This window comes from Lepisosteus platostomus, chromosome 28 (genome assembly GCF_059453375.1).
Source record: "Lepisosteus platostomus isolate fLepPlt1 chromosome 28, fLepPlt1.hap1, whole genome shotgun sequence".
Lineage (NCBI taxonomy): Eukaryota > Metazoa > Chordata > Actinopteri > Semionotiformes > Lepisosteidae > Lepisosteus > Lepisosteus platostomus.
Window position 1 is genome coordinate 5,844,040 of NC_142638.1, and position 25,436 is coordinate 5,869,475.

The following is a 25,436-nucleotide window of genomic DNA, read 5'->3' on the forward strand; positions in this document are numbered from 1 at the left end:
TGAAGTAACAGAAGACTATTTATTTGGATTCTCATTCGTTTGCATTTTAAAGCTCCTTTTTTTTTGGATACACCACTGGATATATACAGGTTCATCATTCCCAAAGAGAAGAAAAAAATGACAATGTGCATACGTAGCAGAGAGGGGGCGCTGTGGAGCACAAAGTGTCTGGTGGCATGCCAACTGGCTAGGAAGGGCTCGGGTATTTATATATATATAGACCTGGGGACACCTGCAGGGACGCCCACTTGCTCTTTTAAGGTTTGTGGCCGTCAAAACGGAATGGAAGTCGACACGTTTTGTATGCAGGAAACAATCCTCTCCACTCCACCTTCCAAAGTGAGTCAGTCCGAATTTCTGCCATCCTGCCCCCCTGACTCAATCCTAAATCTCCCCCCTCTCTCTGTCCACCGTCTCACTCTTTCTCTGTATCTGAAAGCTGCTATATTTATCCACATCATCTATCATCCTACTATCTTAGTGGAGACGTACTCTTGCATCGCAAACACGAGCATTCAGGATCCCGGACAGCAAGGGACAGACACACACACACATTCCCAGATCAATCACAGGGTTCCCAGGGATACAGCAGCCTACACACATACAATCACACAACTCAGACATATCACCTGCCCAGGACAAACTGGCAGTGTTCTGCATTTGTGAGCATACAGGTTAGTATGTAAAGAAAGGGTTATACTAGATACCTTGTTCTGCACAATCGGTTGTATGAATTTAACGGACTTTAACTCTGTTAAAACAGTTTGCAATTACAAGGTATAATGTAGCTGCACCAAGTACAAAGTATAACTGCAAAGTCCTCAGAGTTAACTGCATCCTGCCCCCACCCCCAAAGAAATGAGAGAATACCTTTTTTTCTGTTAAAAAAGCAGACTTTGTACAGTTCACCACTAATTTTATCCTGCGAACACACTCCAACATAGACTTATATACCAATGCAGCCTCACTGCTCAACAATACACACTGAATTGCTCACAGTCTGCACAAAGATGTCTGTTTTCCCTGTCTCCCAGTTCAAAGCAGTTTATCTCAGGTGTCAAACACACACTGTCCACCCAAGGACACACACTTCCTCAAGGACACTGAAGCACTGAACTGCACACTTACCCCAGCCAGCACACACTTGCACTGGAATTGTCTGTTGTAAAGCTTGAAAATGCATAAGAACTGAGAAGTTTGAAATCCCTTTCACTGTTTAAAAACTTTTTTTTATAAAGAGCTACCTGGAACAGACTTTCAAGTCGGGTGGCTGAGACCCAAACTCTGATGTCCTTGAAGAAACATCCAGACATATCTTTTGTATTCCATTTACTACCAAACTATCACATGACCAAAATGGTCCTTCTTTCATTTGAAAACGTCATGTTCTTATTTCCATCCTGACCCACACCTACTTCGGCAAAAAAAAAAAGACCAGAACCAACGGAATTTACCAACCCACGCAGAACTGGACACTTTGGACTAAGCTTGGTAGAATTTCTTTTCCAGAGCTGCAAGACAGAACCACCGGCTCCTAGCTCGGACACAAGTGTGAGAACTGAAATCCCACGATGCATCTCACAGGTTTCCCACAATCCTTTGGGGCTTGATTTCCCAGTCATGGTTTTCATGACAGCCCCGTCATCAATCACGGCCACCCGATCCATGCTTTGCTACTCGCTTCTATACTTTTGGCACTTCAATTTAAACAGTATTCATTTTAAAGGCTCTTAAACACTAGGCTGGGGTCAGGTGGGACTGAGGGCCAGAGTTTCCATTCCCCTTGTCTCATAAGGAACAGGAAACACACATACACTTTCGAGCAATGTTGGCACTTTTATACTGAAGCAATCAGGGTAGACTTCCTTACTAAAAACTCAGCTACTGTCAGTTCCATACAGCCTTTCAAGTAACGGCCCAGTGCCATCACCATTCTCCACACCTGACTCATGGCAGCCTGCTGTGTAGCCTCAGTCAAACCTTTGGCACCCACTCCCACAGCTTTTCCATGGCTGTGAATCCCTGTCATCTTCCTCTCGGGAATTCAATGCACGGTGGTCCTGTCTGGGGAATGACGTGCATGTAACCACACCAACACGGTGATGCAGGCTCACTCGCACTCACGCGGTGGACAGCGGGGCACAACCCAGACGAAAACACCTGACGGTGCCACATTTTTAAGTCATGAGGTAAAACTAGTTGAGTCCGGGGGAAAAAAAAAACATGGAAGCTGAAGCCCAGACCCAAACAGCACCCAGGGTGAAGCACTGGCAGAGGTGCACAATAAAAATAAGGGAGACACTGGAAGAGCTGGATCCCCTTGATGAAGGACAACAAGACAACACCTCACGACCCATCAGGTTTTTTGGGGGTGATGGGGGAAGGGGATGAGCTGCAGTTTTTTCCCCAAAATGGAAGTTATTGCATTGTCTGAAGGGCACAGTGCAGGTTAGAACTGCTATCTGAATTTAAAATAGCCAGCCGGGAATACCTAAAAAGCACCAGTACAGTACGCATTCAAAACTCCTGTCTTCTCTGGCCACAGGGCTGGTAAATCAGCGTTCTTCAGCATCTTAGCCTTCCCAATCTCGCATCAGAATAACTACACAGCTGCTTCATGCTAAGACAGGGTGACCTCATTTCCATACGAGGGGTGCCTATAAAGCGATGTTTGAGATGAAGTTGTATTTTGTTTTATGAAGTTCAATGTGAGTCACATGGAATTTGGTGTTCCTACTCTAACAAGCAGTGCCCCCAGACCTCTAAAGATCAAGAAGTCAGGACCTCTGACTTGGGGCACCAGTTTTTGGAAATTCAGAAATTCTGAGCACCACCTACTGGTCCACCAACACCACTTGCAACAGCAGTCTCCATTCCAGTACTGCCCAGGACCAGACATGCTTAGCTTTCAAGATCAGCTTTCAAGATAGCCACACACTACTGCCCTCCCCCAGGCCAGTCGCACTCCCAGAACAAATGATCCAAGAACAGTCATAACACCACACACTCGCAGCAAACACACAGCGATCCCATTGGAGAAGACAGGGTCACCTGATCGGAGACAGACCCCCCCCCCCTCCAAAACACACACACACCCCTTCCCTGTCCCTGTGAAAATAAAGGCAGCCAGGTGAATGAGATTGATCATCCTTTTGGTCAAAAAACACTCCCCCACCCCCCCAAAAAAAAATCACACCATTTAACAGGGAAGGAGACAGAAGTCTCATTGCACAGCAGCGCCATCCATTTCAGGATTTTACCAGCTGGTAGACTCCGCTACATACCTTACAGAAAACAGATATTTTAGCTTCATGGATCTACTTATGTAAATCCAGTCAAAACCATGTTAACCAGCAGAAGCCTGGTGCTGGCTCATTATATAGAACAGCCCTTAAGCTGGTAAAATGAGAGACTGCTGTGCAATAGGAGCACTGCCACCCCTCTGTGAAAAAAGCATTACCCTTAACAAATAGATCAATAACAATTAGGATATAACAGTAATCTTTAAGAAAAAAAAGCAGCAACAAAATCTGTAAATGGCAAATCTCTAAAACAGGACCACAGAGCACCCAGTCAGCAATGTAAGCGTGTAACCCCCTTCACCAACACCTAGTAGCAGACCTTGTCTGCTAACGACTATGAAAAAGCCCCAGGCTTATCTCAGCTGAGCTCAAAGGCACGTCAATCCCTAATGAAGGGCTTGGCACTGACCCCGTGGAGCCCCAGAGGGCACAGGGCAGCACAGCGTCAAACACTGAGGACCACGTCTCCCTCTGCTGGCCGCGCGGCACAACTGCAGCCCAGAAGGACTGCCCTGTCCACGGACATTCAACCACCTGAATCGGCTCGTTGGCAAATTGGTCCAACTAAGCCAATGACGTCTTCCAGCTCCGAAGGTTCTGCTGCTGCTTCAAACAGAAGCAGAAAACCTGTAATGAAAGGGCCAATCGCAATCTACCAAGCAACCGACGCCAAGGCAAGCTACTGTAATCTGCACGAGCTTGGACAGAGTGAACCATATTAAGGCAAGACCAGCCATGCGTCTTAAAAACTGCTCAAAGTGGCTGGTCCCGGTTTGCTTCACCTCTTTTTAACCCCCTCCTCTCCGTGGACACCTCTCTCCCCGCCACCTCACCTGTTAAACTAGTCCTAGCTACGTTTCCAGTGCAAACGAATGCAGACAGCTTAAAATATAAGCAGCACATAAAAAGTGGGATGACTGCCGAGGCTGGTAACGATGACAACGCTGCAGCTACATCAGCCCAGCTGAGAGGTCAGGTCCCCGTTTCCTTCAGTCGGGGTGAGAGAATAATTCTCCCAGCATCCTTTGCAAAACAGGATGTTGGACAACACCCATCAGCACCCTTTCTACCCCTGCAGACAGCACAGATGCCCTACCCCCAGACAGCGTGAGAGAGCACCGCTCATTAAATTCTTTAAGACTCTTAATGTAAGTATCCTGCAGCTCACGAAAACCCAGGACAGATCTCAGAGATCTCAGAGGCTCCCCTGTCAATAAAACACACTGCTGGGAGGGGGGTTCTCAGCACAGTCTCGCTGACTGGGCCTCCACTCACCCCCACAAGGCAAAGCTCAGTGAATGCAAATAAAGATAAATAAATAAAACTCGAAAGAAATCAATCATGGCACAACATAAAATCTCTCCCTCCCCACCCCCTCCCCTCTTCCCCCAAAATAAAATCCAAATTAAAATCTGAAAATGTCTTTAAAAGTGGGGAAAAACAGTGTGGTTGCTGGGGAAACCAGGGCGTGCTCCTCTCCAGACCGGAGAGCCCAAAGAGACGAGCAGCTGGGGCCAGGCCTCTCCTACTCCAGCTTCACCCCCGTCTTCTCTGTGTTGAGGAGGTGCAGGCTGTCGTCGATCAGGAAACTGGGGGAGAGAGGAGAGAGAGGGGGTCAGATGGGAGCGAGGGAAGGAGGGCAGGGGGAAAAGAAAGGAGGAACAGAATGGGAAGAGCGAAAAGAGGACTGGGCAAGGGAGCTAGAGGGTGGGATCGTGCCCTGGGGCAGTAGCCCTGGAACTCGGTTTCCTGACGTTACTGCCTGCCACCCAGACAGTACCCCGGTCACAACCCACATCTGAGGACACACGAGGAAATGTGGAAATGCAGGAAAGAGGGGAGCGGGGAGAGGGGCTGGCGGACTCCGGCTCTCCGCGGCGCGCCTCACCTGTAGAACAGGAAGTGCACGGGCACAGTGCTGAGGTGCCAGATGGCGTGGGCGTCCAGCACCCAGAGCAGAGGGGGGAAGTCCAGCAGCTCCAGCAGCGCCAGCCCATGCAGCAGCAGGACCACAGAGCCGCACTTCCACCAGTACGGCAGAATCCGCCGGTTCATCCAGCACCAGCACAGCCACCACAGGAGGTTGACCATCCCTGACACACACACACACAGAGAGAGAGAGAGGGGTCAGGCAGGGGTCACACTGTACCATGTGACACCCACAGGTACAAACAATGACAGCACACGGTCTCACAGCTAGAGCCCAGGGGAAGAACACCAGAATGTGCTCACTTTACACCTGCTCAAACCCCTTATCCACAAACCTGCATAGTTGGTGTCTGTAAACAGCGGTGTCCACAAGCTAATTAAATCTCTAGATTAACTGCTGTGAGTCAGGGTCTACTGTAGCGATCCGTGCAGCATTGTTCTTGTCGTTTGTTGTCGTTGCGTTTTTTTTGCAGACACATGTTTGTCTGTATGTTGTTTATAAAATTTACGTTGTCCAGGAGTGCTGCCTGCACTGAATGAGCAAAGCCCAGAGAGTGCTAGACTGGCATCGCATGGGATAAAACTATTCTAAACGAATGCAAATGTACGTCAAAGCCATTGACGTCATGTTTTCATCAAAACAACTGTTCCCAAAACTACCTTTCTGCACAAAGTTACAAAGCAGGCAGACTCATGGCTGTAGACTGTTCCTCTCACAGAGTCCACTGCCACAATCCCCCCCCCCCAAGCCTCCTCCCTCCCTCTTCCTCACCGATGGTAGCGTTGGCGGCCATGTTGTAGCCGTAGTCGAAGCGGACGAAGGTGAGATAGGAGACGTGCGAGGTGAAGGCCAGGATCAGCACCACGCCCACCACACTGGACAGGCCGGGGCGGCGCAGTCCCAGCGTCCTGGGGCAGAGCCAGGCGGAGAAGGCGGGAAGGAGGAAAAGAGACGTCGGTGAGCGTCACCCCACGTCGAAGTCCGCCAATGAAGACCAACGACTAGATACGAAGGCAAATCACCCCTTTTTCAAAAGTCTCGATCCGTTCCTAACTGAGAAGTAGCTGCCCAGTCCCCATTTTAGTGCCCGGTTCCACAGGCTCCACACCCCAACACTGACACAAACCCCCGAGATTCCCCACGCTGCTAACAGGAAATCTGCCACAGCTGCACATAGGCACCAACACTAGGGCACAGCAAACTACCAAGTCACACCATTCGTAACAACTTGCAATGGCACTCCTGCATGTTCCAATGTTTGTCAAGCAGAATTGATGTGGTTTTTAACCAAAGCAGCAATCACTTGTACAGCTGTGGATAGCTGGGAATATAACTGGAGATGTCTGGGTGTGGAGTGTTTGATTTGAACCCACGACCTTGTGAGCGTTACTCCCACGCTGCAGTTCGCGCAGCCCCAGCAACCCCTGCTGACAGGTCCCGCACCAGAGATCCCTTCAGCCCTGCCTGGATCACAGCGGAGACAGTGAGTGGATTACACTGCTGGGGTTGAGTGGCTTAACACCAGTAATCCAGACATGCTTAATTTCTCCTGTGCTCTTTGCCCAGAGAACAAAGTTGTTTAGATGAGAAAACCTTAGTTTAGCAGGTTGAATTGCTCATCCATTCCCCTGAAACGAATCTGGTCACTGAGTCCAGTCTTCTAGCATTTACCTGACTAGGACCTCAGCATTAGACTGTCAGCCTCCTGCCGAACAGGCTGAATTCAGCCCCCCCAGAAAAAATTCATCCACTTGCCCATGACTGAAACGAACCAGCCAGTGGGACAAAACAGATCCCTGCTGCGCGGCCACATCATTCCATTTCATGAATTCGACACTTAGCGGCTCTCCCCCCCCCCGTCTCTACAACTTCCACAAGCCGGTAAAACCTGAAACTGCAAAAACTCCCTTTTCCCTGAAATCGCTGCTGGCTGGACGCACACAGCACAACAGCGCAAGGGGGAGGGACAGCAAGGAACGGACAGCTCGCACGGCCAATCAGAGAAGAGTCGCTCATTACCTCACACAGCACAGGTAGATGGAGTAAAGGATGACGGCCGACGCGCAGAAGTAATCCATTTTCTGCAAGAGAAGGAGATGGGTGGGCAGGCAGGACAGGACAGCCGGTTGTATTAAGCTTGGCAGCAAGAATCCACAAACGGATACGACTTGAATACTGATGATTTTTTTCATTTGCAATCAAAGGGCACCAAATATTTTCCAGTTATTTAATGCCTGCTCTGCTGTCTAGTTCTCTTCTGTAGCGTTACCTCGGTTAGATAGGTGTCCCGTGTGTGGAACACTGTGGACCAGAACCAGGCATTCAGAGACACCTGCAGAGACAGACATGGTGAGACACACTGGCACTGTTCACACCCCGAGACCCACAGTCAAGACACACTGGCACTGTTCACACCCCGAGACCCACAGTCAAGACACACTGGCACTGTTCACACCCCGAGAGCCACAGTCAAGACACACTGGCACTGTTCACACCCCGAGACCCACAGTCAAGACACACTGGCACTGTTCACACCCCGAGACCCACAGTCAAGACACACTGGCACTGTTCACACCCCGAGACCCACAGTCAAGACACACTGGCACTGTTCACACCCCGAGACCCACAGTCAAGACACACTGGCACTGTTCACACCCCGAGACCCACAGTCAAGACACACTGGCACTGTTCACACCCCCGAGACCCACAGTCAAGACACACTGGCACTGTTCACACCCCGAGACCCACAGTCAAGACACACTGGCACTGTTCACACCCCGAGACCCACAGTCAAGACACACTGGCACTGTTCACACCCCGAGACCCACAGTCAAGACACACTGGCACTGTTCACACCCCGAGACCCACAGTCAAGACACACTGGCACTGTTCACACCCCGAGACCCACAGTCAAGACACACTGGCACTGTTCACACCCCCGAGACCCACAGTCAAGACACACTGGCACTGTTCACACCCCGAGACCCACAGTCAAGACACACTGGCACTGTTCACACCCCGAGACCCACAGTCAAGACACACTGGCATTGTTCACACCCCGAGACCCACAGTCAAGACACACTGGCACTGTTCACACCCCGAGACCCACAGTCAAGACACACTGGCACTGCTCACACCCCGAGACCCACAGTCAAGACACACTGGCACTGTTCACACCCCGAGACTCACAGTCAAGACACACTGGCACTGTTCACACCCCGAGACCCACAGTCAAGACACACTGGCACTGCTCACACCCCGAGACCCACAGTCAAGACACACTGGCACTGCTCACACCCCGAGACCCACAGTCAAGACACACTGGCACTGTTCACACCCCGAGACCCACAGTCAAGACACACTGGCACTGTTCACACCCCGAGACCCACAGTCAAGACACACTGGCACTGTTCACACCCCGAGACCCACAGTCAAGACACACTGGCACTGTTCACACCCCGAGACCCACAGTCAAGACACACTGGCACTGTTCACACCCCGAGACCCACAGTCAAGACACACTGGCACTGTTCACACCCCGAGACCCACAGTCAAGACACACTGGCACTGTTCACACCCCGAGACCCACAGTCAAGACACACTGGCACTGTTCACACCCCGAGACCCACAGTCAAGACACACTGGCACTGTTCACACCCCGAGACCCACAGTCAAGACACACTGGCACTGCTCACACCCCGAGACCCACAGTCAAGACACACTGGCACTGTTCACACCCCGAGACCCACAGTCAAGACACACTGGCACTGTTCACACCCCGAGACCCACTGTCAAGACACACTGGCACTGCTCACACCCCGAGACCCACTGTCAAGACACACTGGCACTGCTCACACCCCGAGACCCACAGTCAAGACACACTGGCACTGTTCACACCCCGAGACCCACAGTCAAGACACACTGGCACTGCTCACACCCCGAGACCCACAGTCAAGACACACTGGCACTGTTCACACCCCGAGACCCACAGTCAAGACACACTGGCACTGTTCACACCCCGAGACCCACAGTCAAGACACACTGGCACTGTTCACACCCCGAGACCCACAGTCAAGACACACTGGCACTGTTCACACCCCGAGACCCACAGTCAAGACACACTGGCACTGTTCACACCCCGAGACCCACAGTCAAGACACACTGGCACTGTTCACACCCCGAGACCCACAGTCAAGACACACTGGCACTGTTCACACCCCGAGACCCACTGTCAAGACACACTGGCACTGCTCACACCCCGAGACCCACAGTCAAGACACACTGGCACTGTTCACACCCCGAGACCCACAGTCAAGACACACTGGCACTGCTCACACCCCGAGACCCACAGTCAAGACACACTGGCACTGTTCACACCCCGAGACCCACAGTCAAGACACACTGGCACTGCTCACACCCCGAGACCCACAGTCAAGACACACTGGCACTGTTCACACCCCGAGACCCACAGTCAAGACACACTGGCACTGTTCACACCCCGAGACCCACAGTCAAGACACACTGGCACTGTTCACACCCCGAGACCCACAGTCAAGACACACTGGCACTGTTCACACCCCGAGACCCACAGTCAAGACACACTGGCACTGTTCACACCCCGAGACCCACAGTCAAGACACACTGGCACTGTTCACACCCCGAGACCCACAGTCAAGACACACTGGCACTGTTCACACCCCGAGACCCACTGTCAAGACACACTGGCACTGCTCACACCCCGAGACCCACAGTCAAGACACACTGGCACTGTTCACACCCCGAGACCCACAGTCAAGACACACTGGCACTGCTCACACCCCGAGACCCACAGTCAAGACACACTGGCACTGTTCACACCCCGAGACCCACAGTCAAGACACACTGGCACTCGAGACTCACAATAAGCCTCAGTCAGACACGCTGAACCACGCAGTGGCAGAGCCTGCCAGACGCAGGCTGGGACAGAGACATGGAGTCAAGAGGCTACAGACAGGCAGGCAGACGGACCAGAGAGAAGGCGGTGGTGGTGTGGTACATGGGTGACTGGCGCGGCACGGCGCTGCGGTATCGGAGCAGCATGAGCAGGCAGGCCAGCCCGTTCAGGAGAGACGCCAGGGCCGAGGCCGGCTCCTCGAAACACAGGAACCGTGTGAACGGCCACTGAGGGAGAGAGAGGGGAGAGAACATGTCAGCACAGACACGGGAACGTTCACACACAAGAGGAGCCATTTGGGCCCCTCCGGCAATATACAGTGTATTTATACACCGAGCGAGAGAGGACAGCACGGGGAATATCCACTGGAATCACAAACAGGGAGCAGAGAGGGAGGGAGGGAGGCGAGAGGGAGGCAGGGAGGCAGGGAGGCGAGAGGGACAGAGGGGGGGCAGGGAGGCGAGAGGGACAGAGGGAGGCGAGAGGGACAGAGGGAGGCAAGAGGGACAGAGGGAGGCGAGAGAGACAGAAGGGGGGCAGAGACGCACCTTGCCGTGGAACTGGGGCACCCTGTAGCCCTCGGCTTGGTACAGCCCCACCGTGGTCCACATGCACTGGTAGCGGCAGTCATCGCGGCAGGTCCAGCCTGCGGGCGGACACAAGGGCAGCAGGCGCTGAGGCACGCGGCCCAGCCCTCCACGCACACGCGCCACGCACACCTCACACAGGGAGCCAGACCGGTCGCCAGGGGCGGCGGCGTCCAGCTCGGGACACTTCCGTGAAACTGACCCCGCGCACGCACGCACACTCACACACACACTCACTCACACGCACACTCACTCACACGCACACTCACTCACACGCTCACACACTCACTCACACGCACACTCACTCACTCACTCACTCACTCACTCACTCACACACACACTCACAGTCCTGGGGCACAATCGTCCCCGAAGATCCTGTTTCTGCCATCACACAATTGGGGTAATGGGGGTAACTGGGGTGCGCCAAGCCCCCGGGCGCTCAGGGGGCTCAGTGATATCCAGAGGCACCAGGGTGATCTTCAGGAGCAGGGTCGTAAAGCCAGCTGGTTACTGGACCAGTTGAACTGCCTCTCCCAGCTCTTCAGGTGCTGCTGCTTTAAACAGGCTTTGAAGCCCTGGAGACACACTGACCTGCCCCCCCAGGACCGGCCACTGCTGATCCACATCTCCCCCACCTTGTCTTGGATTCTGAGGCAACAAATCATTTCATTTTATTCAACCCGAATTTCTTGTTTTTCTCAAGGCAGCCATCTTCCAGTACAATTTACACAGGCGGAAGGGCCTCTGCCACAGCTGTCAGCTGAAGGGACTTGTAGAGGCATGAGGCTTTTATTTATATCAGCCGCCTTTTCCCTTTTCTCCAGTGCTATGTCTGAGCCGGGGCAAAGACAACCAGAACACTCTTCCGCTGACAAATCCTTCCTTTCATTTAACCCAGCAAAGGGTATCTTAGATTATGGTCGCTTTTCTTTGCTTAAAATTAGCCCACCAGCAGTTACTCAAAGCTTTTCTTTCCGTTTACCGGTTACAACGACAGGAGCTACTGTGCACTGCGCCCAGGTAGATCGATAGGTGCTACAGGACCGTTGCACCCAAGCACAAGCCCTGTCTTTTATTCCCGAACTGACGGGAGACTGAACACGCCGAGAGGCAGGGAAAACGTGCGATCGTGCAGAATTGTGCTGGCCCGATGAAGGAACGACCCCTGTCCAACAAAGGTGACCCTAGGTGGACACGAAATGTACGAGCTGCACCCTTAAAGTAGCCCAGCTCCGACGGCAACTTTGAACAGCGAATTAAAAATCTCCAAATGAACTGCTGTGAGCCGCGATCTACCGTGGCGAGCGGTGCAGTATTGATCCGGGCGATTGCTGCTGCTGCTGCAGAACTGCACGTCTGTCCGTAGGTAATTTAAAAAGACGGCTGTTTCTAGCGCAAAGCAGGTAATCGCGGCACGGAGACTTACCGGTCAGAGCCATGTAGTGGGGCTGCGAGGACTCGAACCCCCTGAGCCGAGATCCGGTGCAGTTGGTTCGGACACACTGCTTGACACAATCCCGATAAAACGGCTCCTTGTCTCCCTGGGACCCGGAGACCCGAGCCGGCAGGAGCAGGCAGCTCGCCAGCAGGAGCAGGCGGGCAGCGGAGCGGGGGTGCTGCGTGCCCCGGGACGGCGACGGGCACATCGTCGGGCCCGGCGGACAGGTTTACGGAAGGCACACGACGGGGGTGGTGGGGAGGGGGGGAGGCGACGCGGCGATCAAGCCATAGGGAAGCAGCGGCAGGTCTCACCGGGGCATCGCGTCCTCGGCCCCCGGGCAGGTTTTCGCGTTCGGCGGCGGCAGGGCAAACCTGGCAGAAACGTCACTGCATGCAACACGAGCAGTGCCAACACTGCCTAGCTCCAGCTCCAGGAGCGCTGCCGCGGCCGCTCTCCACTTCCTATGTCTGTGGGAATACACTCCCCCCGCGCCTCCGAGCTCCGAGTAGCACAGTTCCGGGCAGCCGCAAGCCCAAGGTGTCCTGGCGCCCTGTCGCCACTAGAGGGAGCCCAAAGCTAAGGCGCCTAACTCGCCCACTTCACAAGCGCCACCTGTGCAAGGGACAAATGCAGGTGTCATACACTGTATGAGCCTGTTGTACTCCTCCTGTTCCTTTTGTCTCAGTCCCCGTGCTGGGCAAAACCTAGGCTTCTGTTCTCCAGCAGGTAAACCGATTTCCGTTTCCTTTTTTAAATGCCTTTCAGCTTTAAAACAACAACAAAAAAAAAGCTGCACGGAATTCACGTTGGGTATCAGCCCTGTGCCAACCGCTGGGTTTGAGTATTCCTCTCTTGCAAGTGGGTCAGCTGAACAGTAACCAGTTATCAGTGTCTGATACACTGTCATTCCCACCTCTTAAGAGCTTCTTAGTCAAGAATTTGCTCCATTAGTTTTAACAAGCAAGCCGAGATGGGGTTGTGTGTATGTTGAAGTTGTGGAAAACAACAGTTTAGGATAGTTAAAATCGAGGACTGAAAGAAATGCCTAAACAAGCCAGTAGATCAGTTAGATTGATGGTTACAGGGAAGAGCTGGAACATAAACCAGGAGAGAGCGTGGCTCTGAAGGATCAGGACTGAGAACCACTGGCCAGTCTTAATTCAGCACCATGATGCTCAACATCTCCTCTCCTGTTTTTGTGCAGGATCAGGATACTGAAAGGAGGACCTAGCTTCTCTGCAGGTTTTATTTTGCTAGACATGCTCTTATTTATATCACTCTTCTATATTTTTCTAGCCAGGTTCTGTGCCTCTAATGAAGTGAAGGTCTTTGTCTAATCAGCCATCAAAGAACCTAAGGAAAATCCCCAAAGCCCCACGTGTCCTGGGGGAGAAGTCTAGAGTAGAAGAGAAGATGGGAAAGGGAGGGGTTTTAACAAGCACAGCAGCAGTTAAAACTGAGCAGTTGGGGGAACTTCACAGTGACAGCTTTTCATTTAAAAACATGCCCAAATGCAAGTCAGTAATTCTACACAGGGCCAAAAATGCACATTTTGAAAGTCATACTTCAGACTGCACAAAATGAAAAGGCTGCCATTTACTAGGTTTCCAATTAGACAAGAGCTGCAGTTCTCTAAATTAACTGTACCACTCACACAAGTAGACCACATCCTTAAAAATCCAATATCTATTCCAGGTTGATGAAACCTATTGGAGCTGATAAGTAGCTCTACCAGGTGTAAACCGAGCCGATTCCTGGATTACACAGCATTTAAAAAAAAAACAAAATGACACCTAACCCCTCCAAAAGGCATTTCTTGCAATACAATTTTCCAACTTTCAAGCAGAGTTTAGCACTGTGGTACATTGGAGCCTGAACCCTCCCTAAGCCACTGAATAAACCTCTCATCCTTTGAGATGCACATAAATGGTGGAATTACTCAAGAAAAGTACACTGGGAAGTTCAGATATGAAAATTTATTCAAGTTTCACAATGAATGTACATTAAATGAGGGGGGGAGGTGGGTTTAAGAAGCAACTTTGAAAGGACTGTAATGTAGGGTGTAAAATTGAACTGATCCAGTGTGTGAGGATCTCAAACAGGGCTGATGTTCCTTCCCTGTTTAAACTGCCTCAGCCTCAGTTGAGGAGGACTTGGTCTCTGTGTCCAGCGAGTATCTGGAAAGGGGTCTGTGAGAGAGGGGTCCAGGACTCTACAACAGGCAGGCAGCGTCGTTCAGGAGAATAAAAGTAGTGCAGATCACCAAGCTGCATCTTACATAGCACCTATTTCACAGAAAAGGCAGTTGTTCCAAACAACCCAGACGAGCTGGAACTGCAAACAAGTGCATTTAAGACCGAAAAACAGAAGGGCCATTACACAAATAGTTGTGGGGGTCTGGAACAAGAATTTCAGACAGCCTCTCTGCTCCTCACTCTCCAATCCCACCTGTTCCTGCATCCTGCCCAGCTGGACAGACGTGCACATATGCCACTAGTGCCCATCTGGGGACCGGCGCCAGACAGCACCACTGGCCCCTGCTGCGATTGCTTCAGCGCCACCTTTCAGAACGAAAGGTAAAGATACCAACCGAGAAGGATGAGTCTCGAGTTGGGGATTTAGAAGCCAAGGAGCAGATGCAGACTCTCCGAATTAGACTGGCAAGGCTGCCTTTGAGTAGGGAGCCTTGACGATGGTGCCCCCTCTCAATCCCCCTTCTACTTTTTTCTGGCCTTGAGGAAGAAGATGCCCACCACATCATCCACACCCACGCACATGTCCGCGGGCAGGACGTAGGTGCAGAACTCCAGCACGGTGTAGCCACACTCCTCCAGGCTGGCGGTGACGAAGGCCTGGTCCACGGGCACCACGGGGATCCGCACGCCCGGCCCGCCCAGGTAGTAGCTCTCCTCCAGCGCCCCGATCATCACCAGGTGCCCCCCCGGCCGCAGGAGCGTGGAGACGTGGCGCAGCGCCTGGGTGAAGGCGGGCCGGTCCGGGCTCACGGCCTCCAGGCAGAAGGAGGAGACGAGGCAGTCCGCCGGGCCGGGCAGGGCACCGGGCAGCAGGGGGGCGGGACGGTGCACGTCAATGGGCAGGACGTCTGTCACCACTGAGCGCAGGCGGGCAGCCTTCTCGCGCCACGCCTCCGGGCTGCAGGGGGGCAAACAGGGACACAGAATCATACAAGTGTCTGAACACACCCCTGACCTGGCCTTGATCAATACCCCTCTGCCCATCACACGGAGGGAGATCTCAGCCCACCGACGGCCACACCTTGGGAATGAGGCCCCAGCGCCGTGCCCAGCGTGCCTCACCTGCGGCCCTCCAGCTGGCAGACGTGCCGCAGGTACGGGCTCCAGTCGAAGCTGCCCGGGTCGTCCCCCAACCACCGCCGCAGCGCGGCCCGGTTCTGCGGCAGGAAGTCGGTCAGAACCAGCTTCTCGAACACCTCGCAGCCGCTCAGGACCTGGTACAGCGTGGGGCCCGAGCCGACGTCCACCAGGGTGCCCCCGCAGATGTCACCTAGGCGGGCAGAGGAGGGGGTCAGAGCAAGAGAGGACGCTCACTCCGACAGATCCACCCAGGGAGACGCCCCCCACCCCCCCACGCACACTCGGCCCCGGTGCCAGGCTCACCCGCAGTGAAGGCTCGGTGCAGGCAGCCCAGTTTCCAGGGAACGATGCTGTCCAGCCGGGAGAAGTCCGCTCGGGGAGGGGTGTAGTTGTACTGCAGGTAGGCAGCCGGCTCAAACGGCTGGTAGCACTGAGCCATGGCAGCCACCCCCACCTCGATGCCAGCCTCTTCCCGCTTTTCCATCCCTCCCGCTCGCTGGGCTGCGGATTCAATCCCGGGAGCGAGACCGTCTCGACTTCCCCCGCAGACGTAGCCGGTTTTAAGTCTCGCCGGGCCGAGAACAGAACAAGACAAGCGATCGAGACCACGTCCGCCGGCCTGCAAGCGCAGCTCTGCGTCTGCGAGGAAGCCGTGCCAGTCTGAGGGCACCCGAGTCTCAGCGCAGCAGAGCCGCTCTCAGTCTGTCCCTGGGTGTGAGCTGCCATCTGTATTTATACCCCTCGCTCGCTTTGTGCGAGTGAATCCTGGCGTCTGGAGAATTTTACTTGTCCCCCTCCTGCTCCATGCCCTAGGTCATCCCCAGCCCTGGGCAGTGATATGATCTAAGGAGGCTCTCTCTGCCTCAGCATCTACTAATGGATCACCCCACCCACACTTCTCCTGTTAATATCCCCCCCCCTCCTTCCTCTCTCACCACCCACTCTCCAGTACAACAGGGATGCACACTCTCCCTGCTGCATTCTCATTGAGCTACACCATTACTGCAAAACACTGCACCCACTGGGCTGTACCACAGGGCAGATGACCAAAGGTTCTTTAGCACAAAAAAAAAAAGGTCTATATCCTTGGAGAAAACCAACAAATCCTTTTGAGACCAGATCAAAAAAATAGTCCCCTAGTAGAGTTATAATTACAGTTTAACTAATTTTCCTCACTAGAAGAAAAAAAAAAGTAGGATTAATTTAAACCATCCCAATTACCACAGACATAAAACCCACACACCTCTTTCAATGCCTTTCTCTCCCTCCTAATTCCCAAAGCTGGACTCTTGTCCTGTTCTATCAGGTTTATATAGCAGCTGGGGCTCATTATCCCAGCCTACAGGTGTAATCACTTACTGGAGTGCCCATCACCATTTTGGTTCATCCTCTCCCCTTGTTTTCCAGTTGATCCAAAATGGCTGCTTTCTACAAAACACTCCAGGGCACAATCCTGCTGAATATTTCCTTCAGAAATCTGGACTCCCTCACCCTTCCCCCTATCAGGTGAGGCTCCTGACTGAACTGAATGTCTCAGGAAAAAAAGTCAGTATTTGTGTTTGTCCATCATGGTCTGTGTTTGGCTTCATTGCAAGGGGATGGTGCTGTCAATTGACATTCTCTGTGTCTCGTGTCTTTTTGCGCTCCAAGTTGTCCTCCCAGTCAAGGACTGTGGTCACTGTGCTACACTGCACCATCACTGTGTTACACTGCACGATCACTGTGTTCATTGTGCTAAACTGCACCATCACTGTGTTACACTGCACGATCACTGTGTTCACTGTGCTAAACTGCACCATCACTGTATTCGCTGTGCTACACTGCACAATCACTGTGTTACACTGCACTATCACTGTGTTCACTGTGCTACACTGCACCATCACTGTATTCACTGTGCTACACTGCACCATCACTGTGTTACACTGCACGATCACTGTGTTCATTGTGCTAAACTGCACCATCACTGTGTTACACTGCACGATCACTGTGTTCACTGTGCTAAACTGCACCATCACTGTGTTACACTGCACGATCACTGTGTTCACTGTGCTAAACTGCACCATCACTGTATTCGCTGTGCTACACTGCACAATCACTGTGCTACACTGCACAATCACTGTGTTACACTGCACGATCACTGTGTTCACTGTGCTACACTGCACCATCACTGTTACACTTCGCTACACTATACAATCACTGTGCTACACTGCACCATCACTGTGTTCCCTGTGCTACACTGCACCATCACTGTGTTCGCTGTGCTACAGTACACAATCACTGTGCTACACTGCACCATCACCGTGTTCACTGTGCTACACTGCACAATCAGTGTGTTCACTGTGTTACAGTACACAATCACTGTGCTACAGTGTATCATGATTATTCTATACTCCACTCTCACTGCTCGATATGGCTATAGCCAACTGTGATTGAAAGAAAGAACGGATGCATCAGGATAAACTGTACATAAGGAGGTACATGCACTGATAACAATAGTGATATGCTCATAAAGATATGTCTTGGCCAGTGGCGTTTTTTATCTCTATCGTTTACAGATATGTCTCGGTATCGCACATCAGGACTCCTACAGGAACAATTGTGCGAGATTTAATAACTGAATCTTTCCATGGCAGGCAGGTAACTGAGCAGCTGAGGGGAGATGGGGCTGGCTGTCACTGCCCTTTCCTGAGAGTGCATGGTGTGGTTTCCACAATCATGGCCACATGTCCTGAGATACGCGCTAATTAAATAAAACCCCCCCCACACACACACACTCTGGAGACATCAGGATAGTGTGAGAGTCTGTGATAGCATCTCCCTGCATCCCACGAGGCTATTAAAGTCCCACATTCGCCCGCCCTACGGCATGCTAACTCAAGCCAGAGCTCCATTAACATAGAGACATGCTGATAAAGACAAGCGCTGTGCTGCTGTCAGCCATCACACTGATAGAGGTGGAGAGAGAGGGAGATAGGGAAAGAGGGAGAATGTGTATGTGTGTGTAGGGGGGGCATACACAAACTATACACAGAGCTTTCCAGATGTCCCCCAGAAGACTGGGCTCTGTAAGAGGGCCACCTGTCAGCACCTCTTTTATCATGAAGTAGGAGAGAGTGTTTGAGTGAGAAAGAACGGGATGAAGAGGAAGGAGGGGGAGGTATGGAGACACAAAGGGACAGAGAGGGCGAAGGTCAGACAGAGAAAGATTATAAGGGAAAGATAAAGCCGTGATGAAGAGGAGAAGACCACTAGGGGGCCTGATTTAACATATTCACAATCCTCAAAAACATCGACAAAATCATTCCAACGGACTCTTCTAGGATCAATCAGTGTGAATCCCAAACACAAAATCTAAGAGGACACAGGTGGAAACTATTTAGAGGTGCATTTGAACTCAGATCCGGTGGCGGCGTCTTTACCCCAAGGGTTGTGGGAGAATGGAGCAAGATGCCCAGCCATGTTGTTGGAGCCCATTCTAAACCCTGGCCTTTTTACGAAACAGTTAGAGGAGACTGATTAGTTGCTTGCAACCAAAACGAACTACAGTGGGGGGGGGGGGGGTGGGCAAAGGGTCTCCTCCTGTTTGTAACAACAACAAGAAGAAAAGCAACAAGAAAAAGAGAGAATGAGAGAGAGGAGACACAGGGAGTGAGGGATGAAAGAAAGGAGAGAACAGTGTCCTACAGGATTATTTGGAGCAGGGGTTGAAACAGGACCCTGCTGCCCCCCTCTAACATTCCCAGCTCATCCCCAGCTGTCACCAGACACAGCCTTGGTCTTGTTTGTCCTGCATTGTAATCCGTGTGGCTTAAAGCACCTGCCTACCGCTTCCCGGAGAGACTCAGCCTGGACGTTTATCACCACGGCTGCAGAAGTATTCTGGGAAAACTGGAATATCCCGCTGTGATTTGCAGGTCCTTATTTAAACGTCAGGATTCCGTGCAGCTCTATCCTTATCTATATATCTACGACTCCATTACCCCCGTCCTGTCTCCAGCTCTGCCACCAGCACACCGATAATCAGACAGGCAGAGAGGCAGACGTCCCTGGCTGCACCAGGCCTGGTCACCCCCCCCCTCTCTGCAAGTGCTGGGCCACTGTGATGCTGGGGCAGTTATTCGTGGCACTTATTTTGGAAATACCCCCCAGAGAGCTGGGAGGATTATGGGCTCTGCTGTGAGGAGCAGTTAAGCCCAGCTCTAGGGGCAGGACAGTGTTTACTGTGCTATATATACCCCTGTGCTGATGCCCTGGCAGACAGGCAGGGTGGGGGAGCTGGCACAGAATAAAAGGGTGGAAAGAGCATCCGTACGAGTGGGAATTAAAAGGTCTGGACGCTGGGCGCCTTGTTGCGTTACCCCTGGCACATCTCGTGACATAGAGGCTGCTGCAGCTCCCGAGAACAACAAGCCTCCGATCGTGAGAAAGACCGCCCACACAGCTGTTGTAAAGGGGGCTTGTAAGTTTCATTAGAAAGGAGACGAGGGAAAAAAGGCTGTCACAACTCCAGGTCCCCTTCACAAAGTGGAGTTCATGATAAGTTAAGATCACTTTATTGGCCAAATACAATTTCTTGCATGAGGAATGTGTCTTTTCGCAGACCCCAACTTGCTCTCCACGAGACACACAGGCACACAGACGGGGAGAGAGAAGCTGGGGGTCAGAGCGCAGTGTCAGCCATTTATACAGCGCCCCTGGAGCAGCTGGGGTGAAGGGCCTTGCTCAGGGGCCCAACAGAGTAGGATTCCTCTGCCAGCCGTGGGATTTGAACCAGCAACCTTCCAGTCAAAGGCGCAGATCTGTAGCCACAGTGCCACTGCTCTGCCCAATTCAGGGGTCTCCCAGTCCTGGCCCTGCAGGATCACTGTGCCAACTGGTTTACATTCCAGCTGACATCTCCAGGGCTTACTGATGACTCAGTTGATCAGATTATTGTCTTAGACTTTTACTTAACTTGTCATTCAGTCAATCAGAAATACCTGACATCAAGGACACTGTTTTAACGTTAAGCTGTGCTCAGTTGGTTTCATGTTATGTCTGACTGAACAGTTCTAGTTGACAAATTAATGAACAGACACAGATGAGAATGGCACTGTATCAGACATGTCCACAGCAGGAGTGGCAGTGTATCAGATATGCCTGCAGTGGGAGTGGCACAGTTTCAGACAGGCCACAAGGAGCAGGGGTGCAATCAGTTAGATTTCAGACAACACACCTGAATGAGTGCAGTTCTGAACCTCAAAAATTGGTACAGGATTGATACCAATTATAAATCTCACCTGACATTTCATATAGATGAATGCTAATGTGCAAATACACCCCAAACAGTAAAATAGTAACGACTAGGGAGTTGGGGGGACAACAGCACCAGTTAGACCCCCTTTTTTGTATATTGTGGTCCAGATACCCATAACAGCTAGTACACATATCCTGCATGTTCACAAAGACAAGACTGTCAAACTTGCTAACAGAAATACTCAGTCACCCAGAAGGAAGTGTTTCAATCACATGGATAATTTATTGTACAAAATAAAAATCACAATCCAAGATACCATAGCATGTCTATACAGAATGTTACATATTAAGAAAGTCTCTGCCCTTCCACCGAAGAGAGTGCCCAAACCTGGTCACTGCTAGAATCTGTGCAAGAGGACCCCACTGGCGCAGAAATCCCGAAACGAGCTCAGACCACCCCACCGAGCCTCAACCCCAGCTCAGAGGGCAGGATGCTTGCTCTCCCATCCTGCACAGGCATCTGCCCTGGTGGTCCCAGCTCCCCCAGGCAGCTGCGGCGTTGAGAGGGACTCAGGGAGAAGGAGCTGGAGCACCCATTGTGCTACACTGCCCCCAAATGACAGGCGCCCAGCAGTCCCACAGGGTTCCCCCAGAAGCCACAGCAGGGGAAATAACTCTGCCTCCCCCCCCCCACCCCAAATAAAAGCACCACAGTGAGGGGTGGGGCAGATGGGCAGCGCTTGCAGCTCAGTGACAGACAGCGGAGAAATTTCCCGAGCCTGCAGCCCAGGCAGCTGCTGTCAATCCAACAGCCAGAAGACTCCGCTCAAGGCCTGGAGCTCCTGCCCCTCCTCCTTCCCTCTCTCGTTCAACCCTGTATCCACTCATCCCTTTTCCGTGCCCGACCTCCGATAATCCCTCCATCTCTGCGGGAACACTGCGTGCCCGCATTGCATTCTTCAGCAAGGTGCTCCCTCTGTAAAACGAGCCCTCTGTTGCCCACATGTGCACCTTGCCAACACCTGCTGTCGGCATTAGCCCTGCCCCAGCCACTTTCAGCCTGAATCGGGTCCTGTTCACTGTGCCCTCCACCTGCGTGGGCATTGAAGCAGGCGGGGGGGTAGTGTCCCAGGGCGGAGCAGTGCTGTGCCAATTCTTCCGTGCAAAACTACGCCGTGCGTCCCCCAGTATCCATGACTATTTCTGTGTGCACTCTGCAGCTGGACCCCAATCCAGGGTCGTCCGTTCACGAATCACCCCTGCTCGCACCAGTAAGCACAGTCTTGCAGAAGCTTGGCTGTGCTGCTGCTTTCGCACAGGCAAGAAGCAGGAGAACAAACCCCCACTATCAGGGGTGCAAATTAATCCTCAGGATCCCCTGGGCTAGGGGCTTTTCCAGCCAAATCCTTTCATCTGGGTACCCCAATACTGAAGCGACCTAGAAGCCATCCAGTTAGAATGACAACCTCAAAAGCTGCTCTGCAAAGCAGCAGACTCAATCTAAATTTGGCAGAAACAGTCCCGTTAGCGAGAAAGAGCATTACTAAGTCTGAACCTCTGAATTAGGTTTTGGGGCAGCACTACCTAGGATGCCTCTGACAGGCTCGGTCTCCCCCTCGGGGCAGGAAAAGGAGGGGTGCTGGCGGGGTGACTCCTTTGGCAATGTGAAAATCCCATGTAAATTAATCTCAATAACTCCCCCCTCACTCCCCCTTCCACTGTAGAAAAACCTCCTCTGTTTAAGAAAGTTTAGCCTGGGGGGGGGGTTCATAGGGGGGTGTGACACAGAAAATTGTTAACAGATCCTCGAACTCCAGGTACATAAATCAGACAGATCACATCATTCAATCAGCTACACTCGTCCAAAATTTGGGCATTTCTCTATAACACCCCTTTTTCTCCATCCTGTTCCTGCTGCTCCATCAGAAGACCTGTCACCCCCTCAGCCTCTCCCTGTCCCTCTCCCCCTCAGCCTCTCCCTGTCCCTCTCCCCCTCAGCCTCTCTGGGCCTCCTGTGACATGGAGCGGCCCAGTGACCTGGGGGCCTTGGCGAAGTCCATCCTGACTGGCTGGGTGATGGGGGGCAGGTCCCTCTTGATGTCGCTGAGGGCCCTCTTGGTTGGACAGGCACCGTCGGAGAGGACGACGGGGCGGGGCTCCTCCTCGTGGGGCGAGCCCCTGCCCAGGCGGGCGCCCAGCTCCGCGGGGGCGAACAGGGGCACGGGCAGGGTGTTCCGGTACGGCAGCTGGTACTCGCGCACCCCCCCAGCCACAGTGCCCAGACGCAGCACGCCGGAGGGGCAGTGCTGGACCAGGGGACGGGCCTCCCACTGGCGGGTCAGAGACTCGCGCCGACACTCATCCACGGCGTGAAGAGACTGCCTGCAGGGGGGGGGGGGACGGAGGAAGAGGACAAGAGTGAAGCAGACAATCAACCAGGCCAGGGCAGTTTTCAAGCACGGCTCACTCCTGTACAGGGGTGCACAAAATCCCGCAGACTATTGCCAGACGTCACCGTCTCCAGCCATCCGTCACCATCAGGCCCTCCCAGCAGCAGCGATGGGCTGAGGCAGGCTGGTGTCTCTTCACTGTAATGCTGCTCAAAAGGCTGCTCTTAAGGTGGTCAGGTTCAGAAGCGGTTAACTTGCACCCATGTGTCCAGGACATTTCACAGAACCAGAGCACAGCAAACAGGCTGTTGGTGCCCAAGACTGCGGTCCGGGTATGAAATATTTCATTATCTCACCATGGGGCAGGACCGGAGAGCTGATCATGTAAAGCACACCAGGGAAGCACCAATTACTGTACAGAGGCACCAGTGGAAATTTGAATGAGAAAAGCCCGACGCCCTCCCTATCGAAGCGTCATGGAGTGCTCAGGGGTTGAACGCCTCTCTCACCTGTCCTGCGGCTGTGTGATGAGCCTCACGCTCTGCCAGTCTGCGCTGTAGCTCTCCCGGTCCGCCCGGTTCTCCTCCCGCACGCTGCAGCCCAGCTCGGCCCGCGCCAGGGTTCCTGCCCGCTTGACGAGCACCGTGCGCCCCTGCATCCCGTCTGTCCGTCTGTCTGTCGGCCCTTTCTGATTCCAGGACACTCTCGATGTGCGGTCGGTCAGGCTCCTCGCGATGGTACCGCTCCCTTCTTCTGTGTTGCTGGGTGAGTAGCGCTGTAGCTGTAGCTGTAGTGGCAGCTGTCCTCTGATCTGCTCTGTCTCGGTCTCCCTCTCCGCCAGCCCAGCCCCGCTTTATATAGGGGAAGGTGCTGCTATTTCCAGGTTCTGCCCTCACCCTTCAGATCCAGCTAGCGCACTCCGTGTACCGACACCCGACACCCAGGGCAGAGTGGGCACCGGGCAGTGGGCAGGGGAAGGAGGGGGCGATGTTGGAAATGACGAGAATCAAAGCCCCCGACACCCCAATAACAATGTCTCCCCCCCCCCCATTCCATCCGACAAGCCAACCACAAACGGAAAATTACAATTATCCCCCTAAAATCCCCCAGGCGTCTTTCATTATGCCTCCTTTGCCCTAAATGGAAAAAAAATTGAATGACTGTTTTTTTAAAGGGCCTGTTTAGGTCCCCCCTTCTCTTCTGTTCAGAGGACTTTTAAACTACGCTGATGTCTGACTTATCACACAGCCACAATATCAGCTCATTCCAGCTGACAGAGCAGGGCTCAGGGACAGCCAGAACACTCCAAACACCTCTCAAAGCTTTCGATTACATTTCCATCCTCTTTCTGATGCCAAAATATTTCACAGCTTTTTTTTTCCCACAATTTTGCCTATTATAAATCTACTGTATGCCTTTTGGTCAAAGTATTTTAACATTCGATTTCACGGTTGTACTCTTAGAAACTTTACCAAGTTGGTCGGGTGTATGTATTTCAATGCTACTACTGAAATAATATTGATTGATGACCTCTGAGGAGCAGAACGCTTTTGAGACTTTGATTCTGTTATGCTCTTTTTCTCAGGTTCTGTAAATTCACCTCGGGTAAGTGCTTGAAGGAGGAAGAGAGAAAAATCAGTGGGAAGATCATATTAAGTATTTCCATACCTGCTGGGGCCTGTGCCGATTTACACTGAAATTACACTGAATTTACACTGAGCTCCGGAAGAATGCAGGTCACCCTGTCAGTCACGAAAGGGGGTATTAGCAGGGGTAGGGAAGGGTAAAGGGTCAGAGGGGACCCCGATATGACCAGGCAGCGTGAGATGGGAAGCTCAGTCACTGCCCACTAATCCAGCGCTGACGGGATGTGACCACCGCCAGATTGTCTCACGTTACCGATCGCCGTAGAGCCGGCCCTGACCCGGCAGGGTCTGACACATACGCAGCCTGAGTCATTCGCCCAGCTCAGCTCCTGACATCACCCAACCCCCCCCCCTCTCCCCGCCCCCGCCTCCGCTGTCCCGCCACAGCTGTCCTGTCCACTCCAGAGGGAGGGGGGTGACAGTTTAGTCAGCCAGACAGCACAGAGCAGAGGCCAGGACTCAGAAGGCAGTGTGGACAAAGGGGCAGGGTGTTCAGACCCCCCAGCTGGGCTGTCATACCTCTGAGCAAGACGCACTTGAATCAGCCCGCTTCAGTAAAATCTAGCAGTTCAGCTGTAAGACAGCAAGTCTGGATCAATGTGTCAGACAGCTAGTGCTATTTAAACTAAACAATTTA

General features: G+C 52.7%; 3 protein-coding genes across 3 annotated transcripts; all 3 read right to left on the reverse strand.

Moving 5' to 3' along the window:
• pgap3 (post-GPI attachment to proteins phospholipase 3) lies at positions 1-12,693 on the reverse strand. Its single transcript, XM_088622705.1, has 8 exons — positions 12,179-12,693; positions 10,714-10,811; positions 10,240-10,392; positions 7,502-7,564; positions 7,252-7,313; positions 6,004-6,140; positions 5,191-5,395; positions 1-4,891 (listed from the first exon to the last, which is right to left on the reverse strand). The coding sequence occupies exons 1-8, from the start codon at positions 12,396-12,398 to the stop codon at positions 4,828-4,830; spliced, it is 1,002 nt and encodes a 333-aa protein (XP_088478831.1). The 5' UTR covers positions 12,399-12,693; the 3' UTR covers positions 1-4,827.
• Positions 12,694-14,154: 1,461 nt separating this feature from the next.
• On the reverse strand, positions 14,155-16,409 carry pnmt (phenylethanolamine N-methyltransferase). Its single transcript, XM_088623022.1, has 3 exons — positions 15,832-16,409; positions 15,511-15,718; positions 14,155-15,346 (listed from the first exon to the last, which is right to left on the reverse strand). Exons 1-3 carry the CDS (start codon positions 16,010-16,012, stop codon positions 14,911-14,913), a joined length of 825 nt encoding a protein of 274 aa, XP_088479148.1. The 5' UTR covers positions 16,013-16,409; the 3' UTR covers positions 14,155-14,910.
• A 4,611-nt stretch (positions 16,410-21,020) lies between these two features.
• Positions 21,021-23,998, reverse strand: tcap (titin-cap (telethonin)). Its single transcript, XM_088622591.1, has 2 exons — positions 23,663-23,998; positions 21,021-23,145 (listed from the first exon to the last, which is right to left on the reverse strand). Exons 1-2 carry the CDS (start codon positions 23,809-23,811, stop codon positions 22,758-22,760), a joined length of 537 nt encoding a protein of 178 aa, XP_088478717.1. The 5' UTR covers positions 23,812-23,998; the 3' UTR covers positions 21,021-22,757.
• Positions 23,999-25,436: the final 1,438 nt, after the last annotated feature.

Bases quoted from the DNA above. Each gene is read 5' to 3' on its own strand.
- pgap3 (XM_088622705.1), bottom strand. From the start codon at position 12,398: ATGTGCCCGTCGCCGTCCCGGGGCACGCAGCACCCCCGCTCCGCTGCC. The intron at 10,812-12,178 runs GTAAGTCTCCGT...GTCCGCCCGCAG, and splicing joins CCACTACATGGCTCTGACCG to GCTGGACCTGCCGCGATGAC. The intron at 6,141-7,251 runs GTAATGAGCGAC...GCTCTGCCCCAG, and splicing joins ATCTACCTGTGCTGTGTGAG to GACGCTGGGACTGCGCCGCC.
- pnmt (XM_088623022.1), bottom strand. From the start codon at position 16,012: ATGGAAAAGCGGGAAGAGGCTGGCATCGAGGTGGGGGTGGCTGCCATG. The intron at 15,719-15,831 runs GTGAGCCTGGCA...CTGCCCGCCTAG, and splicing joins GCACCGAGCCTTCACTGCGG to GTGACATCTGCGGGGGCACC. The intron at 15,347-15,510 runs GTGAGGCACGCT...GCCCCCCTGCAG, and splicing joins TGCCAGCTGGAGGGCCGCAG to CCCGGAGGCGTGGCGCGAGA.
- tcap (XM_088622591.1), bottom strand. From the start codon at position 23,811: ATGCAGGGGCGCACGGTGCTCGTCAAGCGGGCAGGAACCCTGGCGCGG. The intron at 23,146-23,662 runs GTGAGAGAGGCG...CCCCCCCTGCAG, and splicing joins ATCACACAGCCGCAGGACAG to GCAGTCTCTTCACGCCGTGG.